This window comes from Ziziphus jujuba, chromosome 6, assembly GCF_031755915.1.
Source record: "Ziziphus jujuba cultivar Dongzao chromosome 6, ASM3175591v1".
NCBI lineage: Eukaryota > Viridiplantae > Streptophyta > Magnoliopsida > Rosales > Rhamnaceae > Ziziphus > Ziziphus jujuba.
The window spans coordinates 13,485,104-13,509,960 of NC_083384.1; the positions used below are offsets into that span (position 1 = coordinate 13,485,104).

At 30.7% G+C, this 24,857-nt stretch overlaps 3 protein-coding genes and 1 non-coding gene across 7 annotated transcripts; 3 read left to right on the forward strand and 1 right to left on the reverse strand.

The window, feature by feature from the left end:
* Nucleotides 1–716: 716 nt before the first annotated feature.
* Nucleotides 717–4,903, reverse strand: LOC107430592 (dol-P-Glc:Glc(2)Man(9)GlcNAc(2)-PP-Dol alpha-1,2-glucosyltransferase). 3 transcript variants are annotated; one of them, XM_016041446.4, is made up of 9 exons: nt 4,513–4,901; nt 4,109–4,303; nt 3,864–3,952; nt 2,988–3,321; nt 2,198–2,471; nt 1,844–1,981; nt 1,554–1,758; nt 1,134–1,276; nt 717–1,047 (listed from the first exon to the last, which is right to left on the reverse strand). In XM_016041446.4, the coding sequence occupies exons 2-9, from the start codon at nt 4,196–4,198 to the stop codon at nt 788–790; spliced, it is 1,533 nt and encodes a 510-aa protein (XP_015896932.3). In that variant the 5' UTR covers nt 4,199–4,303; nt 4,513–4,901; the 3' UTR covers nt 717–787. The 3 variants fall into 3 exon arrangements, with proteins under 3 accessions (XP_015896932.3, XP_048320353.2, XP_015896933.2); XM_048464396.2 differs by lacking the exon at nt 1,844–1,981 and having other exon boundaries at nt 4,513–4,903; XM_016041447.4 differs by lacking the exon at nt 4,513–4,901 and having other exon boundaries at nt 3,864–3,978; nt 4,109–4,248.
* A 6,588-nt stretch (nt 4,904–11,491) lies between these two features.
* Nucleotides 11,492–12,542, forward strand: LOC107430571 (cyclin-dependent protein kinase inhibitor SMR3). Of its 2 annotated transcripts, XM_016041421.4 has the most exons (2): nt 11,492–11,823; nt 11,927–12,542. In XM_016041421.4, the coding sequence occupies exons 1-2, from the start codon at nt 11,821–11,823 to the stop codon at nt 12,377–12,379; spliced, it is 456 nt and encodes a 151-aa protein (XP_015896907.1). In that variant the 5' UTR covers nt 11,492–11,820; the 3' UTR covers nt 12,380–12,542. The 2 variants fall into 2 exon arrangements, with proteins under 2 accessions (XP_015896907.1, XP_048320338.1); XM_048464381.2 differs by having other exon boundaries at nt 11,492–12,542.
* Nucleotides 12,543–14,490: 1,948 nt separating this feature from the next.
* On the forward strand, nt 14,491–19,694 carry LOC107430518 (uncharacterized). The gene is made up of 7 exons (XM_016041362.4): nt 14,491–16,421; nt 17,120–17,210; nt 17,349–17,506; nt 18,037–18,088; nt 18,188–18,264; nt 18,395–18,488; nt 18,717–19,694. The coding sequence occupies exons 1-7, from the start codon at nt 14,853–14,855 to the stop codon at nt 19,481–19,483; spliced, it is 2,808 nt and encodes a 935-aa protein (XP_015896848.3). The 5' UTR covers nt 14,491–14,852; the 3' UTR covers nt 19,484–19,694.
* An 816-nt stretch (nt 19,695–20,510) lies between these two features.
* On the forward strand, nt 20,511–20,602 carry LOC112493490 (small nucleolar RNA snoR26). Its single transcript, XR_003057972.1, has one exon. It is a non-coding gene; the product is annotated as a small nucleolar RNA snoR26 (small nucleolar RNA).
* The last annotated feature ends 4,255 nt before the right edge of the window (nt 20,603–24,857 follow it).

The window sequence follows — 24,857 nt, forward strand, 5'->3', positions numbered from 1 at the left end:
TACACAATTAATAGCTTGTTACATCAAATGAGGTAATCAAAGTTTTGTTTGAGAAGTATAAAAAGTTAAAAGAAAAATTAATTTCGGGATTTAATTTTCTATGAATTGGTTTTCTGTTAAATATTTTTTTTATTATATTTAGAATTGAAATTTATATGTAATTAAATTGAATATTATAAAATAGATTAACGATAAATATATATTTTTAAAAAATATCAAATTTATTTTATTTAAAATTTTTAAATGATACTTTTATAAATAAAAATAAATTTATCTTATTTTTCTATATTAATATGAATTTAATTTTTTTTATTCATATTTTTCTATTTTATAATAAAAATTCAAATTAAAAAAATATCAATTTTCAAAAAATTTAATCTCTACTAATTTTATCATTATTCAAACAATAGTTATTCTGGAAAAGCCGTAGATAAGTTACATCGTTATGTCATGTTGTGGTCACATTGATTGATACCAATTTGTACACCTAATTTAATTTGATTTTAAACATTTGAGAAAAAAAAAAAAATCCTAAATTTTCTCACTGCTTTTCCGTAAATTGAAATTCCGTAAATTTTAGTTTATCTTCTACATTTTTTCATCGCATTTTCTTACTTCTATATATTATCATACAACCAAACAAGAAAAATCCATCTTCCTTTTTCTTTTCTTATTATCTGCCATTTCCATCCTAATATTTAAGAACCAAACAAGAGTGGTAAGAATTTCACTGAGACTTGCATAAAGACCTAATGCACTTCTAGCATCCAAAATGAATGAAATCTTTCTACCATATAAACCTCTGAATCCCAGGTTCATGGTCCCAATGGAATGGTCGGTACAAGAACATCATCATTGTGAAGACATTGATGGCTATATACAAAAGTCCCATTAGAAACCAACTTTGGTAATCATCAACATGGGAATGAAGCATCAAGAAAAAGAATGGGATGGTGAAGTATCTAAACTCAATCAAAGGAGCAGGAACCAAAACTGCTGTGGTAGCCAAAAAAAATGCCAGCACCCAGATCTTCCTCTGAACTTTTCCTACCAAACAAATATCCAAAAAACAAGTCCATAATGAAGAACATGCGGAAATTACATATAATTAATGAACAAAGCTGCGCACTAACCCAATCTAGCGAAGATGGAAAGCCATGAATAAACATAAAGCGGAACCAGAAGGTACTTAAATGACCAGTGGGCTTTGATGACTTTCCGCCATAGATAGAAAGTGTAATGCCGATTATCAGCAAGGAGATAAGGATGAGCTATGCTGCAATGAGCAAAAGGTTTGTCATTCTTGCAACATGGAAAACATGATATATGATGGAAACTGTGACTCAATAGTTTACCTAAGAACATGTTTTTAACCAACAAAATGGCAAGAAACTATAACCAACAATGCGTCTATATATGAAAATCATGACCAATTACATGCCAATCAATCCAAAGCAAGTATTCTTTTTCAATCAACGAGATAAACTGGTACTTGTACTCAAAAAAACTAAACCCTGGTAACTTTGAAACATAAAGCAGTTTATGGGCCTGACCTGAAAAAATGAACAGAGATGAAGCTAGCAATAAAAGCCATAAATGCTTGAAAGAAACTAAGGGGCTTGTTCCTCCAAATTGAATGGAATAGATCTAGAGCTTGACTAACACTGAAATACAAAGGTGCCATAAGAAGAGCAGAAAAGAGGCCAAAATACATGATCTGTGCGAAATGCAGAGAAACTCCATGAGCCTCTTTGGCGCCTGCAATATCAGAGCAAAGTATGAGACAATAGCAACAAAGGACCCTTCATATGCTAAAAGAAAAAAAGACAAGGCTGAGAGATACCAAGAACTATACTTCCATTCCAATAGATAAAAGCAACAAAGGCTGCCAATAATATAAAAAAAGGAATGAAAGAAACAAAAAGCTTCCACTTTATATGTAAAGCTGTCAGAAATATGGTCTCAATCTCATCAATTAAACCTGCAATCAAAACCAACAAAATGTTATGTCTGGATTGCAAATAAGACATATAGACAATGAAGGAGTATGATCAGCCAATTCAGTTAGCTACCAAGTTGCATTCTCATATTTCCAGCCCCACAAAAAATGGGGGTTGATCCACTGTGTGAATTGTAGAAATAACATAAAAGCATTGCTAAATAACCTGATAATTCTTTAAATAAGCGGAGTCAAAACCTGATATAGAAGCTTTTGAAGAGGCATTTTTTGTGGGCATTGGCTGTATACCAGTATCTACTGGCGTATTAATTTTTCTCTTTCTCAAGCTTGATCTGAAAACAGCACCATCCATGGAAGCTTGCTGTCCTAAATACTTGATTGAGGCATCACCGTCACCTATATCTATTTTATCTCTCTTACAAGCAAATGTAAGATCTATAATCCCACTGCAAGCAACAAAAAGCATCCAAATAATATTTGTTTGTCGAATGACAACTGCCAGGGCACCAAGCTGCATTAACAAAGTGAATGAAATTTATATGAAATTCATGAACATGGGCACTCACACGCAAAAGAAAAATGTATGCATTCATGTAGGGTAGGGGTAAAAATGCATCCATTGTTAAATAACCTGATTATTCTTTAAATGCATGAAAATGCTGACGTTTGTCTAAAGCATATCCAACTCTCTATATCTTATAATTGACAATCATAAGAAAAAATTACAATAATTTTATCTTGCAGAGAACAGTTTCCCACTTTTAGGTTCTTATAAGAAGCAACTAACATTAACGTTGATGTCATATTTCCGCTCCAGAATCCCTTAACATCTATCTGTCGCTCAAGAAAACTTTACTGCACAACATTTTATACTTTGAGATGATCTAGGCTAATACAAGTCAGCCTGGTACAATGCAGTAAAGAAATGGGGTTGTGAAAATCACACACCCATCATAATTGAGTGTCTTTGCAAATTATATCATGTTCCAAAAAAATTAATAAAAGATATTTGAGATGACTCCATTACCAATCCACTGAACCAATAATTCTTCCTCAAACAGGCAAGATACATAGCAAGAACTGCAGTAAGTGATGCAACATCTGTATAATAGAGAAAAGTGAAGAACCAATGGAGAGGATACATAGATAGGACCACAGCATACACGGTTGCTTTTCTCTCATCAAGGGTCGGTCTCAAATTGGTGATAATCTCATATATAAGAATGCTGCATAATATTGCCAAGATACCATTTATTGATCGAAGAATCGGAATTGAGCAGACTTCAGGGAATGAAGATACTGCTTTTAAGTAAAACATGCCTGGAAACAAAGAAGCAACATGGGCAAGTGAAAGATAGTACCTGCAAAAGATTTACGTTACACATTTAAATTCTCCACTGATATAATTACTTAAATGAGGATTGAATTGAGCGCTTAAACATCTGTTATTTTGATAGAGAACAAAATGCAAGTACTTGTGAGGAAAGAGCAATATTTTCATAAGTACGTAATGCATACATACATAAACATTCAGCAAAAGAAAAAGAAACTATCTTATAGTAACCAGAGAGCATAAGAGCTGATTTATGGACACAATGCAAAGATACTTCATAACTCATCCAACATTGTCCCTCGATACATACTGCCATCGAAAGAACTTAATAAGCACATATTTTACGCAAATGGAAAACTAGAAACTAAATGTTAAAACCCATTATTCTCCGGCAAGACAGAAGACGTGCATATTCAATAACTGCTTAATTTCTACAAAGTAAGCAAAAACCAAAATTTACACATTACACTGGTGACTTATCCTTGTAGTACATAAGCAATTTTAATTTCAGCTGGTGGAATAAAAAATTTTGAAATATTATTGGTAATTATATGTGGATAGAATACATACAAGCCAGGAGGAGTGGTAATCATGGGGTCCCAACTTCTGAAATTGCCTTTGCAGTACTGTTGGGCCTGACGTATGTGGAAGATCTCATCCTACATACACATCATGGGCAATCCAACTTTCTCAAACGAAGCAAAAAATCATAAGTCACCAGGAAAATATATAACTGAAAAGAACGATTCCTTTAAATAAAAATAAATATAAAAAAAAAAAAGATTTTCTTCTTTTTTTCAGGTCCTGGGGCTTACCATGTAAGGTTCAGACACAATGCGATTCCCAATTATGGAAATGGGAATTACCCAAGAGCTCACAATCGCTGCAACAGCTATTCTACCCATCTCAGTCTCAGTGCCTCCCTATCACCCCCTATCTTTCTATCTGTATATGCAGAATAGCTTATAAGCTAATTCGCGGTCTCCTTCACAGAGCTAAGCCAAAATGAACTGAAAAAGAATCACCGACAACAAACACGCAGCCAATCAAAAGCCATACAAAATTAAACAGTAGGTTTTTTCAGGGTCATTGTCAAAATCGCAAAGTAGTAAAAAAAAAATTCATATTCTGATATTCAAAGCAAGTTACCAACAAAACGAATAAGAATAGCAGAATATCAGTAGTACAAAATAGATAGAGCAATGGCAAACTAGATTACTTGATGGACCCAATCTGGAACCAGTAAGCCCTGAGATTGTCGTGGAATCCCGCGCAAATTCTCCGACCAAGAGCTGAAGAAAGCAACAAGAGGTTTCAGTTTCAGAGGCCAAAAAAGCTAGTTGTGTTTTGTGGATTTGGTCGAATTTACAGAAGGAACTTTGCCAAACCGCCAACCCCAAAGACCCTGTTAAAGCGAATTTCACACCATTCAAAGCAGGGCGGTTCAAGAATCGATTCGTGTCTGAAATCGCTAATACCGAACGTGTTCGTTGCAGAAAACCGGTTCGATTTAATATAAACAGGGTTGAGAGGCTGAGCACCCAGAATTGTTCATTGCCATGGACGACGCAGAACAAGTACGGAGCAAAATGCTTGTTCTTTTTCTTTGTTTCTTTTTCCCCTCATTTGACCATCGACTTAGTATGACATGGCAATTTAATGAGCTGTCGTCATATGATTGGTTAATTGGAACCACGTAGGTAAAGAGGTGCTTTCACGTATTTTAATGAGCTGTCGTTTTATGATTCGTTATACAAGGTTCTCTCATTGTAGCTCCACGTCAATATTACTGACTGACGTGGTAGACCAACCAAAAAAATTTAAAAACTTTTTCTTTTTTCTAAAACTACTTTTTTGGTTACACTCCACAAAAATTATAAATAAATTAATTAAAAGATTCACCAAAAAAAATACATTATTAAAAGCATAATATTTTTAGAAAAAAAAAAGAAAAAAGAAGAAGCTGTTTTTTAAATATATATATATATATATATAGTGAAAAAATATGTGTTCTTTTGAAAAAATAGAAATTAATTGTTCTAATTTATTTATAAATGTAATCTCTCAGACTCAATTTTTGCCTAGAGAAAGAAAGAGAAATTTCTTTTGTTTTTAACAAAAATAATTGACCCAAAAAGATAGCAGTTAAATATTTTTGTTCATTTACAAAATATAATCTCTCAAGCTCAATTTCGGCCTCTGATCATGACCAGAAACAACAACGAGCCTCTGTAAAAGATAAAGAGAAAAGAGTGAGGTTTTGAGTAGCGGTGAAAACGATTGTCCGTGTGAAAGCGAGCATATTGACAATTTTTTTTTTGTAGTTTTTCAGTCGAAATTTCGAAGCCTCTAATGATAAAATTAATGTTAAGAGATATTAAAAGATTTTATATTATATATTTATTAAAAGATATTATTACTTTATTTATTTATATTTATTTTAGATTTTTTTATATTTTATAAATAAAAATTATATTAAAATTTAAATTAATAAAATAATAATGCATTATTTTACCATATCATACTGACAAATATTTTGATAAATTTTTCAATATCTTTAACATTACTCATGCTGAAAATGCATGTGCCTCCATCCACATATCATTCTTCTTATGGGTATTTATTCTTGTGTAAACATGCCATCAATATCAAAATTTTTATCAATTAATACAATATATCATTATTTTATTAATTTTATATTGAGCTTGATTTATTTATTTCTATTTAATTTACTTTAATTTTTTAACCAATAAAATAATATAATATAATTTTATCATATTAGTTGACAAACAACTTGCTAAGAAATCAATTCTTATAACACTTTTATGGTTATATGAATATTATTATGGGAAAAGTCGCTTGTTAAATAGTACTCAATTTTGTCCATGGTAGCACCCCGTATGCATGGATAACTACTAATTTTTTCCTTTAAAAAAAAAAGATAAATTTATTACACAAATATTTAACATATTTTGAGATAATTTTTGCAATTATATCTCTCCAAACCTTATAACCAAAAAAATAAATTAATTAATAAGTTTGGTGCTCTAGGCGTTTTGGGTTGGCTGCCTATCAGCAGCCTTATGATAAAAGGGAATAACTTTAATTTAAAATCAAACTCCAATGGAGATTCTTGAAGTTGATATTAGTAGTGGAAGGAGATGATTGTCAAGGATGGAGGCAATGGGCACAATCATGATTTATGAGTCATGTGCATCTCTCCTAATGATGCCCCATATATGCCTGTTTTTAACTTTAATTCTCTATACATGATCTTCCTCCTCTTTTTCTTTAGTTAAGATCTTTTTTTATATATATAATTAGTACAATTATATATATAATTAGTACAATTTCTCTTTTCATATAATATATAGTTAAGAGCTATTGAATCCTCGTGTCTAATGACAAAGATTATGTTCCAGTATTTACTTAATAAGTCCTCAATTATTCCACAGATCTCCATATGCAAAAACCAAAAGCCATTCCAGTTTCATATTATTTTCATTAATATTGGAGACTCTGAGTCATCCTCCAATCATCCAATGATAAACATTCCCTGTTTCAAATCATGATACAAGATCATGAATGGAACGTCATTTGCACGCGTATAGAGAAAGCATAGGATAGTGATCATAGAAGTTATATATACTATTTGATGATGAAAACCATGCACTCCAATCCAATGGTTGGTGATTCCCCCGTTTGCACTCAGAGCCTCAATTACACCCCCTTTTTTTTTTTAATCTAAAACAATTACCTCTCGTTTCTCTTCAATATTGGCCGCTATCTCTTTACTTTAATCATATCAAAATTTATGGTTCATCATATTTTACCTTTACATACTATTTAATAAAATCATATCAAAATTTAAGATTCATCATGTTTTACCTTACACAATTATAAAATTTTCTCTTTATTTTCTTAATTAATTGCAGAAATTTTTAAATTTGTCCATTAAAACCTTATTAGAAACTTATTATTCATTTTGTCTTTTTTATTTTTATTTTTATTTCCTTACAATGTATATGAGGACTTTTAGGGAAAAAAAAAAATAAGAGAGATAATGCGGGATGTCTAATATAAAGTTTTTGAAGTAAAATAAAGGATAGATGTTATAGTGAGAGTTTCAAAATTTGAAGTTTTCTTTTGTTACAATTATTTTTTCCTTTTTGTTTAGTTATAGTCAGTAGATAAATATTAAATTCTTTCAGTACTAAATTGCTTGACCTTCATTGAAAATCCTGTGTCAAATACGTTCAAACTGATGACTGTTCGTTTAATTCAACAGTAAATAGTTAAGCTAAATTTTGAGTTAAGACCAAGTGTAAATTCGTGAAAAAAACAAAGGGCAACAATATTGTAAATAACAATAACAAGAATAATAATGAGGATGATGATGCAAAAAGCCCTTGATTTCTATACAATTCTCAACTCCTAGGGCATGAATTCTCCGATTATATATATATATTTTTGTATGATTTAAAAAATGATATGAAACTTTTAACAAGTTTTAAAAATATTATTGGAGAAAAATTTTAAAATTTGTACAATTTTTAAAAAAAAATAATAATTAATGGAATAGAAAATGGGGTCCCTATCCTGACGGAGAAAACCTCATTGCCCTGACTGCCTACCAAACGAAGAATTAGGCTAAGACAAGACAAGGATGTAGAATCCCCGCCAGATGGAGATCGCGGGAGGCCGCCCCCCACTCCCACTGGTTGCCATCTCTATCAACTCCTATACTTTCAGTTGGGGAGTATCCTAAGTTATAGATAGACAACTAATAAAGTCTATTCCAGTACTTACTCTACCAACTCCATCAGATCCAAAAAGATTAGTATCACAGCCCAAAAAGCAACCACATCCAATCCACCATTAAGATTATTAATTACCAACCAAAAAAAAAAAAAAAAAGATTATTAATTACCATTAGTCATCATCTAGACAGCAGCAATATTGTTTATAATTATTCATATTTAGAGAAAATCACACATTTGGTCAAGGACTTTAGTTGGTTCTTAAATTGCTTTTTTAGCATCAAACCGAAAGAAATTAATAAAAATCTGCTACGAAATTTGTTTGCTTGTTTGTTTTTATTTTTTTTTTTATTTTTTTATTTTTATGCTACACTACTAATGTGATTCTCACTCATGAACCCCCTACGACAAATTTAGTTATTAGTACTATATGTACACCGACCAGAAAGTAAAGGTGATCACCGGACAATTCAAAGCACAAGTAAAAAATAAATCTTGAGATTTTATTTATTTATTTATTTATTTTCCTGAAATGTGATTATCCTAACAAGAGTAAGAGTTTTGGCTTTGGGAAAGGAGTACAAGTGCATAGCTCTAAAAGGAAAATAATATTAATATATATTTTTTTGGATAATGGAAATTAATATCAATATATGCATATCATTACCAGTCTGCAGTGTCTTACATTGTTATCTTGTTCAACCATTAGGACAGTGTCCCTGTAAGATCTTATCATTTATCAATGCTTGCATGTGCATGGAGATTGCATTTATGAAGGATAAGATTAGATTGTACGTACTTTAGAGAGAGACTAGTACTATCACTAAGCTATGAGGGCAAGTTGAAGGCAGCTATTTACTAGGCTTGCTGACAAAAGAAAGGTGACATCCAATGCATATTAATTCAACTCCCTCCTCCTTTTTATTCTATCATGATTATATTCAAGAGTTCGAATCCATTGTAACTCCTAATCTGTTTGTTAACTAATCCAGGAGGCTATCGTATGTCAAAGTCAATTTATGGTAAACAAATGGTGGAGTTGATTTTTATATAAAATTTACCATATGTATGATCCATATCTCTTATTATAATTGGGATGATTTATTTTTATTTCAAATAGATCCTTTTTGGTTATGAAAATGTCAATTATATTTCTAGATAGGATGAGAATGATAGATATTAGGAAAATTTTCATTTTAGTATTTTAAATTTAGATTTTACAAAATCTTGATTTTTAAGTTTCAATTTTTGCGATTTTGATTATGAAATTTCAAAATCATTGAAAATTGATAATATTAATTATTTTTTATATTAATATGATATCATGCTGATATCATAATTTATTTTTTAAAAATAAAAAAATTAAAAAAATTATTATTTTTTCATTTTATATTTATGTTTTTTTATTTGAAAAGTTTAATCCAATCTTTTTTTTTTAATATTTAAATTAAAGTACTCATAATCATAATTAAATATTTTTAGACTTAAAACTAGACCAAAAATAAAAATTAAAACATAATTGGAATTTTAGATCTAGTAAAAATAATTTTATTACACCAAAGATTAAAAACAATTTTTTGTGCCCAAACCAAATTGAAATTTCTTTCAAAAATGATTATTTCCATATTTGTATTTTAGTATATAATTAGATATGTGATTGAGTCGAGTTGAGCCGCTATTACAATTCTTAAGTTTGGGTTGCATAGTTTTTGAAGTGATCAAGTTTGACTTAAGCTCGTCAAGTTTTAAAATTCATTGCCTAATATTAGCTTAGATCATTTATAACAAGCACAAACTTAACTCGATTTAAGATAAAAATCTAAAAAGAATTAAACATTTAGTTATTAATATTTAATCTTAAATTATTAATACATTCTATTATTTTATAAAATTAAATATTTTATTACATTATTTATATATTATAAGCATTTTGCATTTTTAGTTAATATTATAAGTATTCTACATGATTAAATTAATAATATAATGTATAAATATGTATACAAATATAGATTCAAGCTATTAATGAGCTATTTGCGAGTTATTCTAAATCAGTTTGCATATTTTAGAGCTCCATTTTTTGTTCAAAAGTGGATCATATTTTTTGCAAGACAAGTTCGAGCAAGCTAAAATCGAGTTGAGCACTAGCCAATCTTGAATTGTTCAAATCTATTTACAACCTTATCTATAAGTCATTTGGTCAAATGAAAAAAAATTTCAAAAATGGAAAAACTAGACCATTTAGTTCTATTTTTTTGATCTAGTTTTTAATTTTTTTTGAAAAAATTATTTTTTTATTTATGAAAAATTAATTATAGCATTAGCGTGAAATAATTTTTTAAAAAATTTAAAATTAGACAATTTTTTTAAAAAAAATTTAGTCTAATTTTTATTTTGGTATTTTAGTCCTTTTTTTTTTTTTTTTTTTTTGGGTTTGGGCATAAACAATTACTTTTAATTTTTGGTCGGACAAAAATAATTTTATTAGACCAAAACTTCCAATTCTATTTTAATTTTTATTTTTGACCTGGTTTTAGAACCAAAAACATTTAATTATGCTTGTAGGTACTTTAATTTAAATATAAAAATGGAATGGATACAAGTTTTCAAATAAAAAATTATAAATAGAAAATAGAAAGTATTAAATTTATTTTTTATGATTTTTTAAAAAATATGTATTTTTTTGTTTCTGAAAAATGATTTAAGATATCAGCCAATATCATATTGATGTTAATACTTTAAAATAATTTTAAAGGTACAATTATTTCATAGTATCAACTTGCAATTACTTTGAAACTTCAAGGTCAAAATTGCCAAAATTGCGTAAACATTGAACTTCAAAGTATTAAAATATAATTTTTCTTATTGATTTATATTGAACTTAAAGAGTACATATATGAATGAATGTAGCTGTCAAAGTACGATGGGCAAATGAAAATCTTTGAAACTATTTGGGAGATAGACAAATCTTTGAAATTATTTAGGAGATGGATAATATTTTTCTATTGATCAAACCTTAGAACCGAAAATGATATTAATTCATTATCTATAGAGTTAGTTTCCACAAAAACGTTATATATATGATAAATATAGGAAGAATAAATGTGAATCTTTATATACTAATGACAAATCATCAAAGATTTTGCACACATGAGATGAAACTATTTTACTAGGCATGTAATAAGTAAAAAACTTTTGGAAGTAAGTGAAAGACTGGTTGGGATAGAAAATGAGATCTCTCTCTCTCTCTCTCTCAAATAATCAGAATAAAAAGTGCAAAAAGGGTAGGGTTTTGTTGCTTGATAGACAAACAAAGCATATTTTTACAGAGAATATGATGATGAATATAAATATTCATAATATATTTGCTCCATGAGAAAAAAGAGATATAAATACCAACTCTGGTCTCACCAATCAACAAATGGTCCCCCAGTGTAACAAACCACGTGCATAGATGCATCAAAGTTCGTAGAAAATCAGAAAGATGGGAAAAAAGAACTTCTAAAAACAAAGTTTTATAGTCCTATAAATTCTATTTTCTTTATCTATACGCCTACTCAATCAGATCAAAGAGAGATCAATTTAGTGAAAGTTCATTGACACTCCACTTCTCGGCGAAGGATCCAATGGATATATAAAAATACAGCACCAATCTTTTAATTTCTCTTTACACATAACCTCACTTTGAAACAGTCTCTCCTCTCTCTTTCTCTTTGTGATTTTGATCACCATAATTATAGCCAAACAAGCTTCAGAGATATGGTCTTTTGATGGTTCTCTTTTTCTCTACTACTCTTTTTATTATCTCCTTCTTTGATCTTCTTTTTCTTTCCTTGTTGCATATATATTATTGTGATGTATTCTGGATTCAACCAGATCTCTTTCCTAAACATGTCGGGTTCGAATACATTTTTGGTCAAAGATGAGAAGAAATATATTGAATCCGACGTTTTGAAAGCGCCGAAAATGGAATTGAAAGATGGTAGCTGTGGGAGTACCACTGCACTTTCTTGTGAAGAACGACGTCGTTTGATACCCCTTTCGACTGAAGGAGAATTTAAGGTAAAGGAAGATAATGACAATGACGATGATGATGATGATGATGATGGATTCAAGACTCCAACTTCTTTGGATCACAAAATCCCGGAGACCAAACAATGTCCGCTAGCTCCTAGAAAACCCAAAACTCTCCCACCGCCGAGAAAAAGAAAGCTATCTCCTAGTATTCGAGAAGATTTTTCGGAAGAAGTTGAATCAATCTTCTCCCCGCTTCTTCTTTCTGATCTGCACAGCAAGAATAAGAAAGCTCGACGAGACGAGGTCGAGTAGGCTTCATATATCATTCATATACTTGTTTTTTTTTTTTTTTTTGAAATAAATTTTATCTAGTAAGACTGTAATTGTATATGTGAAATTATTAAGCGCAGAGCTTATTACCAAGCTATATGTAATAATATATATGGTGATCAAGTTCTATTTGTGATCATTATTATTCTCTTTGTTCTCGAATATTTTGATTCATGTGTTGATTGTATGAAATTATATACATACAAATTAAAAATACAATTCACCAAAAAAATAAAAAATACCAATTAAAATTACAAAGAATATATGATCAGCTGATGTACGGAAGCAAAGCAATGCAAAATCTACTCCCATCAATAAGCAAGTTTATTCAAGATCTTTTAGGAGTTAAAGCGACCCTTTTGTATAAATACACATTTAAATTACGTCGGAAATTTGGTTTTAAATATCTTGTATGATTAGCTAGATTAAGTTTAAATCTATACAGCAATCTATCTTTTACTTGCTCTGAGAATCCCAGAGGTTGGCTAGGAAGGAAAATGCTTAATCAGTCAGCCCAATCCATTAACTATATAGTTGGGCTGACATAACTCACATGAAACCAGTCCAACCTTGAAAATATTTATGGCTTGGGCGGACAAACTTATGACTAAAAGTACCAGCCAAGAAATATTTATCTACCTTTCGATCCCTTCTAAGTTTTAAAGAAAATTTTATAATATGATGAGTAGTAGAACCATTTTTTTTTTTTTTTACAATTATGTATCAATTTTCAAAATATGCATAGCTATATCAATGCAAATTAAAGGTTGTGTTCCTAACACTCTGAAGTTCAATAATGTATGTCAGTATGTGACAAGAATTATAATTTAAACCATATATATAAAGGAAATTTTATTCAATTACAAAAGAGTTATGAGAATGAGATTTAAAGGAAACTTTAGGAGATTTAAAGCTACCTGTATGCATTAGATTATCCTAGGCAAAAGGAAACATTAATCTCCCACAAAGGAGGGAGAGACCTACTTAATTATTATTTGGCTACCCAATCAACTATTTTATTGGTCATGTATACAATAAATAATAAAAAAATACACAGTCATCAAATAATAAAATTTTATTGTTTGTAACCACTGATAAGATTACCATTTTATATCATAAATTTTAATTAGGATATTTAATTTTATTAATTTTTTATTTTAAAATTTTAATTATGAATCTTTAATTGATAGTGATTTAAATTACTATTTGGACATATAAGTTATACTAATGATCATTTATCAATATTAACAAATAACACTTTTCAATAATAAAACGCCATAAGCATAGGATATCTTCCCACATGGCACCAAATTAATTGCCAAGTGCAAGAAGAAGTAAAAGGTTTGTATCATAATTTATCGCTTGAAAGCATTGTCAGTTCCAACATAATATTTCTTGCCCATTTCATATTGGAAGAGTGAGTAGATAAATATATATCATATGGCATACTAGTTACTCTATCCAAAAAGAAAAAAAGGGTTTTATTTTGACATTGCACAAAACTATAGATTAGTAAATTTATATTGAACCATCAAATGACATGATATAACATTTATATGTGTTATATATTTTCTCCTAACTATATAGAATCTGAACCTAACTGCTATGTATACATATATACAATGAGGCTCTAATAATGAAGATATTCTAAATTTTTTAAGTTAAAGATATGTTAGTTTAGTTATTGAAAATATTTAAATTTAGTTATATAAAATATGTAAATTTGATATGATATATTACTACTTATCAAATTAAAAAAAGATTTTAAATGATTGAATCCACTTATCATTAATTTAAAAAATTAAAATGTGCTATTTAAAACCTCAATATATATATATATATATATTTGCTAAGGTACTATATATAGTCTTATGGACTTCTAAAAAATTGCATATAATATATTCATATGTAATATAAGATTTGTAAATTCCTACTTTAGATAGAATAATTTTTAAATAAATGTACAAAAATGTGCTTAAAAAAATTTAATAGTAGTTTATAATATATTCTAAATTAATGGGATATTGGGTGGTTACTGGTTAGTGACAAGACGAAAAATAAAAGAAAAAACATAGATAAACATGCATACCACTTATTCGTAAATACATACAATTACAAGACGTGATGGGTAGCATTTTTCGGTTACAAAAGAATCCAAGAACATGCAGAGATGTAATAGAGACAGTTGACTATTTCATTTCCTTTAAACTCCTACCGGCCAAACTAAGAGAATTATATAACCAACCCTCCCATTTTTTTCTCTCTTCCACTTTCTTTTCCAAGAAAAATATCCAAACACAAATTAAAACAAACAAATAAATAAATAAATAAAATAGAAATTAATTTTGATTTTTCCCATGGTATCCTTCTCTTATTGTTTTCCCTCCATTTCCTGTCACCATCCTCATCGTAAAAACTCTGGTAATCAAACTATCAAACTATTGCCACTAAAAATATGGAGCGCAAAAGGACCCTGACTATGAACTGGGACGGCCTGAAAGACGACGATGACGACGACCATTTTTACGAGTCACGAGAACGAGCCTCTTCCGCCATGTCAGCGGACCTCGAAGCTTCGTCATCGGAAGAAGACGACTTCGACGATTGCCGTATTTCCTTCACCTCCGCCGTCTCCACGACGGAGTTCGGCAACTTCGCCGGAGCAACGGCTTTCTCGTCTCCAATATCGCCGGACTACGACATTTGGATGGCCGCACCAGGTTCGATCACCGAACGCCGGAAACGATTGCTGCAAGGAATGGGATTGACCGGCGACAAAGAAATAGCCAGCTCTAAACGAATCACTTCCATAAAAAAGCAGCCGGAAAACGATAAATCGGACTCCCCCGCTTCCACCGGCGGCAGCGAAGATAAACAAGAAAACTCACCGTCGACTTCTTCATTGCCGATCGTTCTGATCCGGTCACGCTCCGAGGGAGATATCGAATCGTTTTCCGTCGACAGAAACAGAAAAGAAGAATTAATCGGAAGAATCTCGAAGCAGCGACTCACCAGAACGTATTCCGCGATTTTAACCCCAAATTGCCGAATGTGTCCGTACCCGGATTCGATCCGAGTTTCTCCGAAGGAAACCGGAGGAGAATCGGGAAGATCCATAAGAAACGGCGCCGCATTGACGTCGATGGTGTCAAATACACGATTCGGAGCTTTTTTCTTGATAAAGAATTTGGATACGGGAAAAGAATTCATCGTGAACGAGTATAACGAGGACGGAATGTGGAACCGACTCAGCGATTTACAAACGGGCAAGCAATTGACCATGGAAGAGTTCGAGAAATGCGTCGGGTACTCACCCGTCGTCAAAGAACTCATGCGCAGAGAAAACATTTCGAGAATCAACGGCGAAGGAGGTCACGAGAGGAAAGTCGGTGCGAATTACCTTTCCAAGAGCTTGAGGATGAGCAAGAGAAGAGGAGTCGCTCTGCTAAAGAACAGCATAAAAGGCGTCGCGAATTCCATGAGCGGTTTGATCGGCGAGAAAGAGAGGGAAATCCATTCGCCGGAGCAAAAACCCTGCAAGAATTCGGGCGGCTCGTCATCTCCGTCGTCGGAATGGATTAAAGTCCGGCAATGCGGGAAATCGTACAAGGAATTATCGGCTCTGCATCTGTGCCAAGAGATTCAGGCCCATGAGGGTTCTATCTGGACAATCAGATTCAACACCGACGCGCGATTCCTCGCGAGTGCCGGGGAAGATCGGGTCATCCATGTCTGGGAGGTTCAAGAATGCGAGGTCATGTCGTTGAGAGAGGTCGCTGATGGTGGTACGACTCCGCTTCATCCGTCGCTTTGTGCTTGCCCTGATCGGTCGCCGTCGATATCGCTCGGTGGCGATGGCTGTGATAAGAAGAAGAAAGGGAAAGGAGGATCAAGTCGGAAAACGAGTCCGATTCCCGACTACGTTCATGTGCCGGAAACTGTGTTCGCTTTGTCGGAAAAACCTGTTTGCTCTTTCACTGGTCATTTGGATGATGTTTTGGATCTTTCTTGGTCTAGATCTCAGGTAATGTTTTTTTTTTTTTTTTTTTTTTTTTTTTTTTTTTTTGGGGCTTACACAAACACATAAACATAAATGAATTATTTTTAATGATATTTTCCATCAATAATGATTAAGGAAAATAAAAACTTTAATAATAGTTATAATATGTAAAAATTATCAAAATATGTTGAGAATTTAAAAAAGGTTGATTAGACAAATTTTATATTTATTTTTTTAAAAATAAATTTTAGTTTAGTAATATGAGATAAGGATTTTTCCATTTATCATATCATTGTGAATTTTAAAATATGATAACTTAACAAATATTAATTGGCTTAATGTTTAAAAATAAAATTCAATGGTTGTCTATTAATTATCACTAATAAATGGTAACAAATAATATTTTTAAAATTTGAAATCATAAAATTTTAAACCTATACTTAATGATATGATATCATCTAAAAAATAACTAAATTTTTGAAATGAAATAGTATAAAAAATAAGGACAAAAAAATATTAATATGCTTTAAGTATTGGAACTATTTTTAGCACAAATGAAATGGGCAAAACTTTTTGACAAAGCAATCCTATGAATTAGGCTTCATTCAATTAATAACGGCGTGCTAGTAATAACTTGCTTGGTCATGGTTTGTAATAATTTTGTGAGAGCCCATATTGAATATTCCATGATTTGTTTACAATTTGTTTTGATGAATGTGTAGCTGCTGCTTTCATCTTCCATGGACAAAACTGTTAGATTATGGGATTTGGAAAGCAAAACTTGTTTAAAGTTGTTCGCCCATAATGATTATGGTAAGTTTTTACATAAGTTAAACATTTTTTTTTTCGGAAAAATGTACTAAATTGTAATTAATTTTAATCTTATAAAATTGTGTCTCTAGGCCTATTGGGTAATTATGACGTGGATTTTTTATTATTTTTTTGGTGCAGTGACTTGCATACAATTTAATCCAATGAATGATGATTATTTCATCAGTGGGTCACTTGATGCGAAAGTTAGGATATGGAGTATACCTGAACGACACGTCGTTGACTGGACTGATCTCCACGAAATGGTCACTGCCGCTTGCTACACCCCCGATGGCCAGGTACGTCTACAATTCTGAATTTTATTTTATTTTATTTTTCAGTTTTTAGCAGGAATGCCCACTTGTTTACCTGAATTTGCACTTCAGTCTTTAAATTAGAAATTGGTTACAATTTAGTCCTTGAATGATAGGGTTAATTTGCACATATTTCCATCGTCAAGGCGGAATAATACACAAATATATCCATGCTTTGGTGCATTGTTTATAAAATTTAAGGATAAAATTATTGCATGGTAGAATTTTAAGATTTGAGGTGTAGTTTCGGGCACCAAAAATACCATGTATTAATTGCTATTTTCTAGTGTTTATTTTACTGTTTAAACGAGGTTACTATTTGTCATTATAAAAACAATTTAATGGTAAAATTTTTATTTTTATTTTTTTAACGACAAAGAGATCCAAATGCACCAACCCCAATATCTAAGTGTGTATATATATATATATATATATATTTTTAAGAAAACAAAAGTTAAGCTTATGATATTGGTTTTCGATGGTGTTAGTGATGGTAAACGTTGTCAAAATTGTAGGGTGCTTTAATTGGTTCACACAAAGGGAGCTTTCGCATGTACGACACAGAAGGCATGAGTTTCCTTATACCAACAAAGTTAGTCAATTTCCAAGTTTGTTTTTTTATATTCCTTTCTGAGTTTGATCATCTTATTGCTTGATGATAACCAGATTGTAAATTGAGTCAAACAAGCCAAATTGAAATTCAAAACAAAAAAAAGTCTGCGAAAAAGATCACTGGGTTCCAGGTAAAATTGTATATGCACTTTCTTTTTGTACTTTTAATTCTCTATATATGAAATTGCTTGGCTTCTTCTTCTAGAATTATTAACTATTTACTAATTATAGAAGTATTTCTATGTGTATTTGAGTTAACAGTTTTCCCCCACGAACCCATCTGAAGTGCTTGTTACATCTGCTGATTCTCGGATTCGAATTTTGGATGGTTCAACTCCCACTCACAAGTTTATAGGTATCTCTAGTTGAAATATACAGCATAAGGATAATTCTTTTATCTTGATTTTTATACTTTGTTAAATTAAAAATGCCCAGATGATATTAATACTTGTTGTCATGTTTACATTCCCGATTTAATAATTCTGAAATATAAAAATAAAATAAATAATATTTGGAACAAAACTAAGACACCAAAAAAAAAAAAAAAAAAAAAAAATCATCTTCTTGTTGTTGTTGGGTGCAGGTTTTCGTAATACAAGTAGCCAAATTGCAGCTTCATTCAGTCAAGACGGAAAATATATAATATCAGCCAGTGAAGATTCTCAAGTCTATATTTGGAGGTGTCAAGAACAACGCAATGGAGCGTCAGGAAAAAGAAGCTTGATCACAGCTCGAGCTTATGAGCAATTTCAATGTAGAGATGTTTCAGTAGCTATTCCCTGGCCAGGCACTATAAGAGGAGAAATCCCAACTGTTTCTTTGCATTCTAAAAGGAATTCAAAACGGTGCACTACTTCACCACTACCAACTTCTAATACTAATGCTGGTGGTACTGAATCTCCTACTAAAGATGAAAACTCTACCTGTACAAACAGCAAAAGAAACTTATTACCTCCACTTCCCAAGAAAAACACCAATACTAACAATAACAACAACAACAACAACAACAATAATAATTATAATTTAGAGAGCAGTGCGTCTCCTCCAGAGGAAGAACTTGAGAAAGTTAGTCGAACGGAATCCGGGATCGGGGATTCGTTTGGTTCGGATTCAGCTTCCATCCGGTACGGTGATTCGATCTCTGCCACTCCAACCCCGTCGTCAAACTGGTCTTCATCTTGGTCTTGGTTTGATCTTGGTGCAAGCCATGGAAACCATACGATCCAAGCAACTGCATGGGGTTTGGTCATTGTGACAGCAGGGCTAGGTGGTGAGATTAGGGCTTACCAAAATTTTGGGTTGCCAAGAAAAGTTGGAAGGCAGACTAATCTTTTTGGAGGCCCTACATAATTAATCAAAATAGCTTTTATTTTTTTTTATTCATTTATTTTTTACCTATAATGCAAAATTGTGTATGGCTATGAATGTTGGCTTCAACATTGCAAAAAATCAAAACTGATCATTAAGGAGAGTTGTATTTTCACATTGCAAATGTTGAAGGTGCTCATGTGAATTTTGTAAACTATACATGGTAAAATCAATATTGTGTATTGATAATTGAATAGCTATAGAGCGTACATACACCTAAGAGCTTATATTATATATACTAGTATAGTTAATTTTTTTCTCTTCTAGACCTAGTTGAGCCATAGAGAGTCAATCTTAAAATTCAATGATGCATCAATATTTATGTGTGCTTATATCTTTATATGTAGTAAAGAAATTAATTATAAGTTTGCTCATTAAATATTGATTTTGAAATATATATTAAAGCACAGAGCTATACAATATTTGTTTGGACCTTGTTTGTTTCTATACGAAGCCCAATAGGATTTTGGATTAATTGGTTTACAGGTTTAGAAAGCTACATCACAGAATCCACAAGCCATGAGGCTTGAGTCGAGAATGATTTGATAAATACACATTCGGAAACCATGGAGACACTCGACAGGACCTACCTTCTCTTTATGAATAATAAAGGTAACTGTTTTTTATATTTATTCTCAAAAGAGTTTTGTTAATGGTCATCAAAGTGATGATATTTTGAGTATTTTTAATGATTCTGTTCATCTAAATTTATACAATATGAAAGTTGAAAGATATTAGATATTAATGTACTATAACATATGTTTAATAGATAGTGTCTTTTGAAAATTATTTTTTAATAGATACTGTTTAAAATAAAATTTCAACGATAAAATGAATTATTTTAAATGGTTTGTTATTTTATTTTGTTATTTTATTCTTTTTTATTGTAGGTGGTTTTTTTATTTTCCCCATCCCTCCAGATCTTTCTGTTGGGTTCCTCTGGGTTTCTCTCGCAATTGATTTTCTTGATTCAGAAAATTGCGATTTTTCTTTCATATTTTTTGGGTAAGGAGAATCATTAATGAGTTTATTATATTATTAACCTTGCACTTTGATTGCTTGTTAAGAAAATCTATGGGGAAAATTTTCTTTGAGATGCTCTTTTTTATTTTTTTTTCTTTGAGATTTCCTTTTTGATCTTTGATTATCATTCGCAATTTTTTTTTTTTTTTTATGAGATTGATTCATGGAAGATTGACAATTTGCTGAAAGTTGTTCGGTAGAAAAGAAAAAAACTTTGGTAGAGGAGGAAAGTTGTATCTTTGGAAGAAAATGAGTGGAGAGAACAGGAGAGAGAGGCTAAATTGCTGAGTCAACATTTCTAGTAGACTTTCCAAGTAGAGGGTTTGTTAAACAACCTATTTTTTACCATATCAGCTTGATAGATGTTCTTCATAAAACCATTAAGAAAGTTTTTTTTTCCCCCTAAAGACTGTTCATTTTAATTGATATGGTAAATTTTTTTAGTAATAAACAAAGTAATGAAGAGGCCATTTGAGATACTCTAATACTTATATGGAATTGTTAATTGAATATATTTAATGATGTATTGATTTTTAAATTTAAAAATTTAATTTGGAAAAGTAAACTTTATTGGTAGTTATTTAAATTGTTAAATAATGTGTAAATTTTAATAAATAATAATAGTTATTAATAACATTTTTTTTTGGGGAAAGAATACAAGAGTTATATGTCCTAATTATTTTAATAGGCTGAGATATTCTTTTAATTTAGAGTTGGGTCTCATGACTTGGAAGGATCAAAACCGTCTACATTACTAAACAATTAAGAACTTTTGCGGCCCATTTAATAATTCGTTTGTGAAAGTGGGTCACTTATTAGCTTTTTATGGGTAGTTTTTTTTTTTTTAATTTTTATATTCTCTCAATATTCAAATAACACTTCATAAACAAGCAATTAAACGTTTGGCAAATTTTTATTTTCTAGACATGTTTTTTAAAACTTTAAAAAGAAAAAAAAAAAAAGGACATATAATAATAAAGCATGAAGCTTTCCCACACTTCCAAGGAAGATGAATCTTCTAACGAGGTGATTTTACTATAACCAGTCCAAGTGCATTTTTATCAACAAAATAATATTTCTCTTATTATATATGTATATTTTTTTTTTAGGACGCCTTCTAGTGTGGAAAAAACACTACCAAACAAACTCTTAATTATGAGTTTAATTATGATAGAAGACTCATGTGAAAAACGCACTCTTACACAATGAGTTGATGATAATTAATTTTTAATTTCTTCAAACCCTGATATTCTTGTTAAGCTTGATAAATACTTTCTACTAATTAATATATAATTTTGGGAACAATATTGGTGGGGTCGAATGGGACAGTATTAAGAAGTGAGAAGCCTTTGGGGCCAATACTATTTTTAATTAGTTGTGCAAAGATATTTTTGTGATTATGAAGATCAGATTCTGGAGATTAAAGAAGGCTTATCTGCTTATTTTTATATAATTGAGAATTATCAGCTTTTGTCGAAGAAAAAGACAAACATATACAATTAATAGTCTCCTGCGAAACAATTTCAAACTTGTTAAACTTAGGCATAGCTTGCATACTACTAGTGTTAATTATGATTTTTTTTTTTTCAATTGATATTGGAGTAACAAGGATTTGAGCTTTGGTATAACTTATATACTTATTAAACTGGATGTTATATTATCTCTGTTTGGCTCATAGATATGCTCCTATAGTAGATTCAACACTATGGAAAATAAATCCGCTGTGTTGTTAAAACTCATGTTTATTAAACTTTTCATTTGTCACACAATATTAGTTTTTTTTCTTTTTTCTTTTTTTTTTTGGGATAAATTACACAATATTAAGTTTGTCTCTGAACTGAATTGTTTTTGGTTTAAAAATCTCATTTTAGTTGCTCTGAAATAATTAGAAAATTCTTCTGGCAGCCAAGAAAATAACTATACGTATATAAAATTTAAGTGTTACATACCAGGGTAAAACTTTTAGAAGAAAGTATCCAAAAGGCTAAGATGTTAATATGGGCTTCTCATGATGGAGCAATTATTTAATACACAATGTTTATTGACATGGAATCCCAAATGGTACATATAACCAATACAATAATGCCATGTGTCTTATCAATAAATACATAAAAAGATGAATCAATCTACTCATTAACCTCGTTAGATTGCCATCATCGTATGAAGAAGCTTTTCTGCTAAACCAAAAGCACCAACATAGTATTTGCAGCTTTTGTTTTTAAGTTTTCTAAGTTGAGAAAAAGGAAAAAATAAAAATGATCCAAAGTCGTCAAACTGCATGTTTCAAAGACAAAAGCACCTCCAACTTTACTTAATATTTGCCTCCTAATCAAAACAGAATAATTTGAATATAAATTTTAATGTTGAAGCAACCTTCATAGAGAACAATAATGATGGAAAACTGAAAATTAAAGCCAAGAATCTAGTTGTATTCATCTATATTTTATTTTATTTTTTCTATTACAATTGAACCCCATTTTGTTTAAGGTTTTAAAGGTCGATCTCATTGAAATCTAGGGTTATTACTCAAAGATGGGTGAAATAGCAGAACAACAATGGTGGACAACTAAAATAATAATAATAATAATAATAAAAGAATAGAGAGAGGGAGACAAGCAGAGAAAATGAAGAAAGAGATAGAGATGAAGAGAGGATTAAGGTGGAGTGGAAACCCCAAGCGTCGTCTTCTAGCACCAATAGACCATGCCATTCCATTTTCTTTAATAGATCTAAGAACACTCATGAGAAGGTAAGTAACAGCGTTGACTTGCAGATATATCAAAACTTGACGTGTTAATAGTAAGAAACATGTTATAATTTAGTCAGTTATATGTGCCGTCTAGGATTCCATGTCAATACGCATTGTGAATTGAATAATTTTTTTTTCATGATGTATGATATTGTTTCATTTTCTCTTTCTAACTTTGGTGATGATAGCCGCTTCAGGTAAATATATTTGTTTTATAACTCAAGTTAGTTTGCTCTAAAATAATTCAAGAAAACCTTTTAAGCATATTTTTATTTATTGATTAGTCTCTAACCTCCTTTTGTCCATCTCCTTTAAAGAACCTATTTGTCTTTTTTGGGCTTTATTTGGATCCTTATATGTAATTTTTTTTCTTATAAAGTTGTTGAGTTTTAAACGTAAAATTTGAAATTTTTTTTTTTGTTTTGACATCAAATTGAATCACTATTTTTTTCAAAAGCTGAAGCTTAATAAAATATAGTTCAATACCATTATTAATTACTTTAGACAATAGCTAGATCTCCACCTCAAATTAAAAAGATAAAAAAAATAAAAAAAAATAAAAAGAGAAAGAGAAAAGAAAAAATAAAAAGATAAAAAACTAAGTAATAGCTAGTTATATAGAGGTCTAGGATGAGGCAAAAGAGTAACAAGGACTATAAATGAATATGAAGAATAAGAGCTATCCCTTTTTTTTTTTTTTTTTTTTTTTTTTTTTTGCTTTTAAAAACAAGATCTCTCTTGATTTGCAAACATGACTAGAAATTTCCTCAATGCCGAAAATTTTACGATAAACAAGCACAAAATATATATTATATCTATATATTAAAACAACATGGCATGCATTTCTTATACCCGTAACAATGATGGTTCACTATTTGTAACTCCAAAAAAGAAACCTAACTCAAAAGAACAAACATTCAAGAGCCAAAAAAAGGGAGAAAAAAAAAAGAAAAAAAACAAATAAGATAAAATATCGAAAGCATAAATTTTGAATTATCACCTTATAATCCTGCTCAAAGCATTAAAGATATCCACAAGTTCATGTTTCATATCTTCATATCACCGTTATGGTGAAGCTGGTGGAGAGTCATGGCCAACGCCGGGGCTATGGCCAGGACTAGTGGGACGGAACGCGTCTTCCTCATTTATTTTGTAGTGATTTATAGTGAACCACTCTGTAGAAGGTGGCGCTGGAGGACTGGACCAAGAGGCTCTAGGATTAACCGGGATGTGATCTAATGGCCTTGAAGATGATATTAAATCGGATCTTTGAATTAAGAGGAACAATACCATAAACAAAGTTGGAAAGAAGCTTTTTATTCCCATTATGGGATTGAAAAAAACAGAGATTATTTCGGCAAATATAATTACTAAGAAGAAACTAACATAAAAAGAAAAAAGAAGATTATTCAAGCTTCTTTGGAATCAAAATCACAAAAGAAATTGATGATGTATTATTAAGTGGTATATGGTTGTCAAGCTGAGACTGGTATTTAAGCAGTCTTTAGCGGTCCCACGTGCGGCATTGTTTAAAAAGAAAAAAAAACTTTCGACAATGGAAATTAAAAATATGGGCTTGTTCCA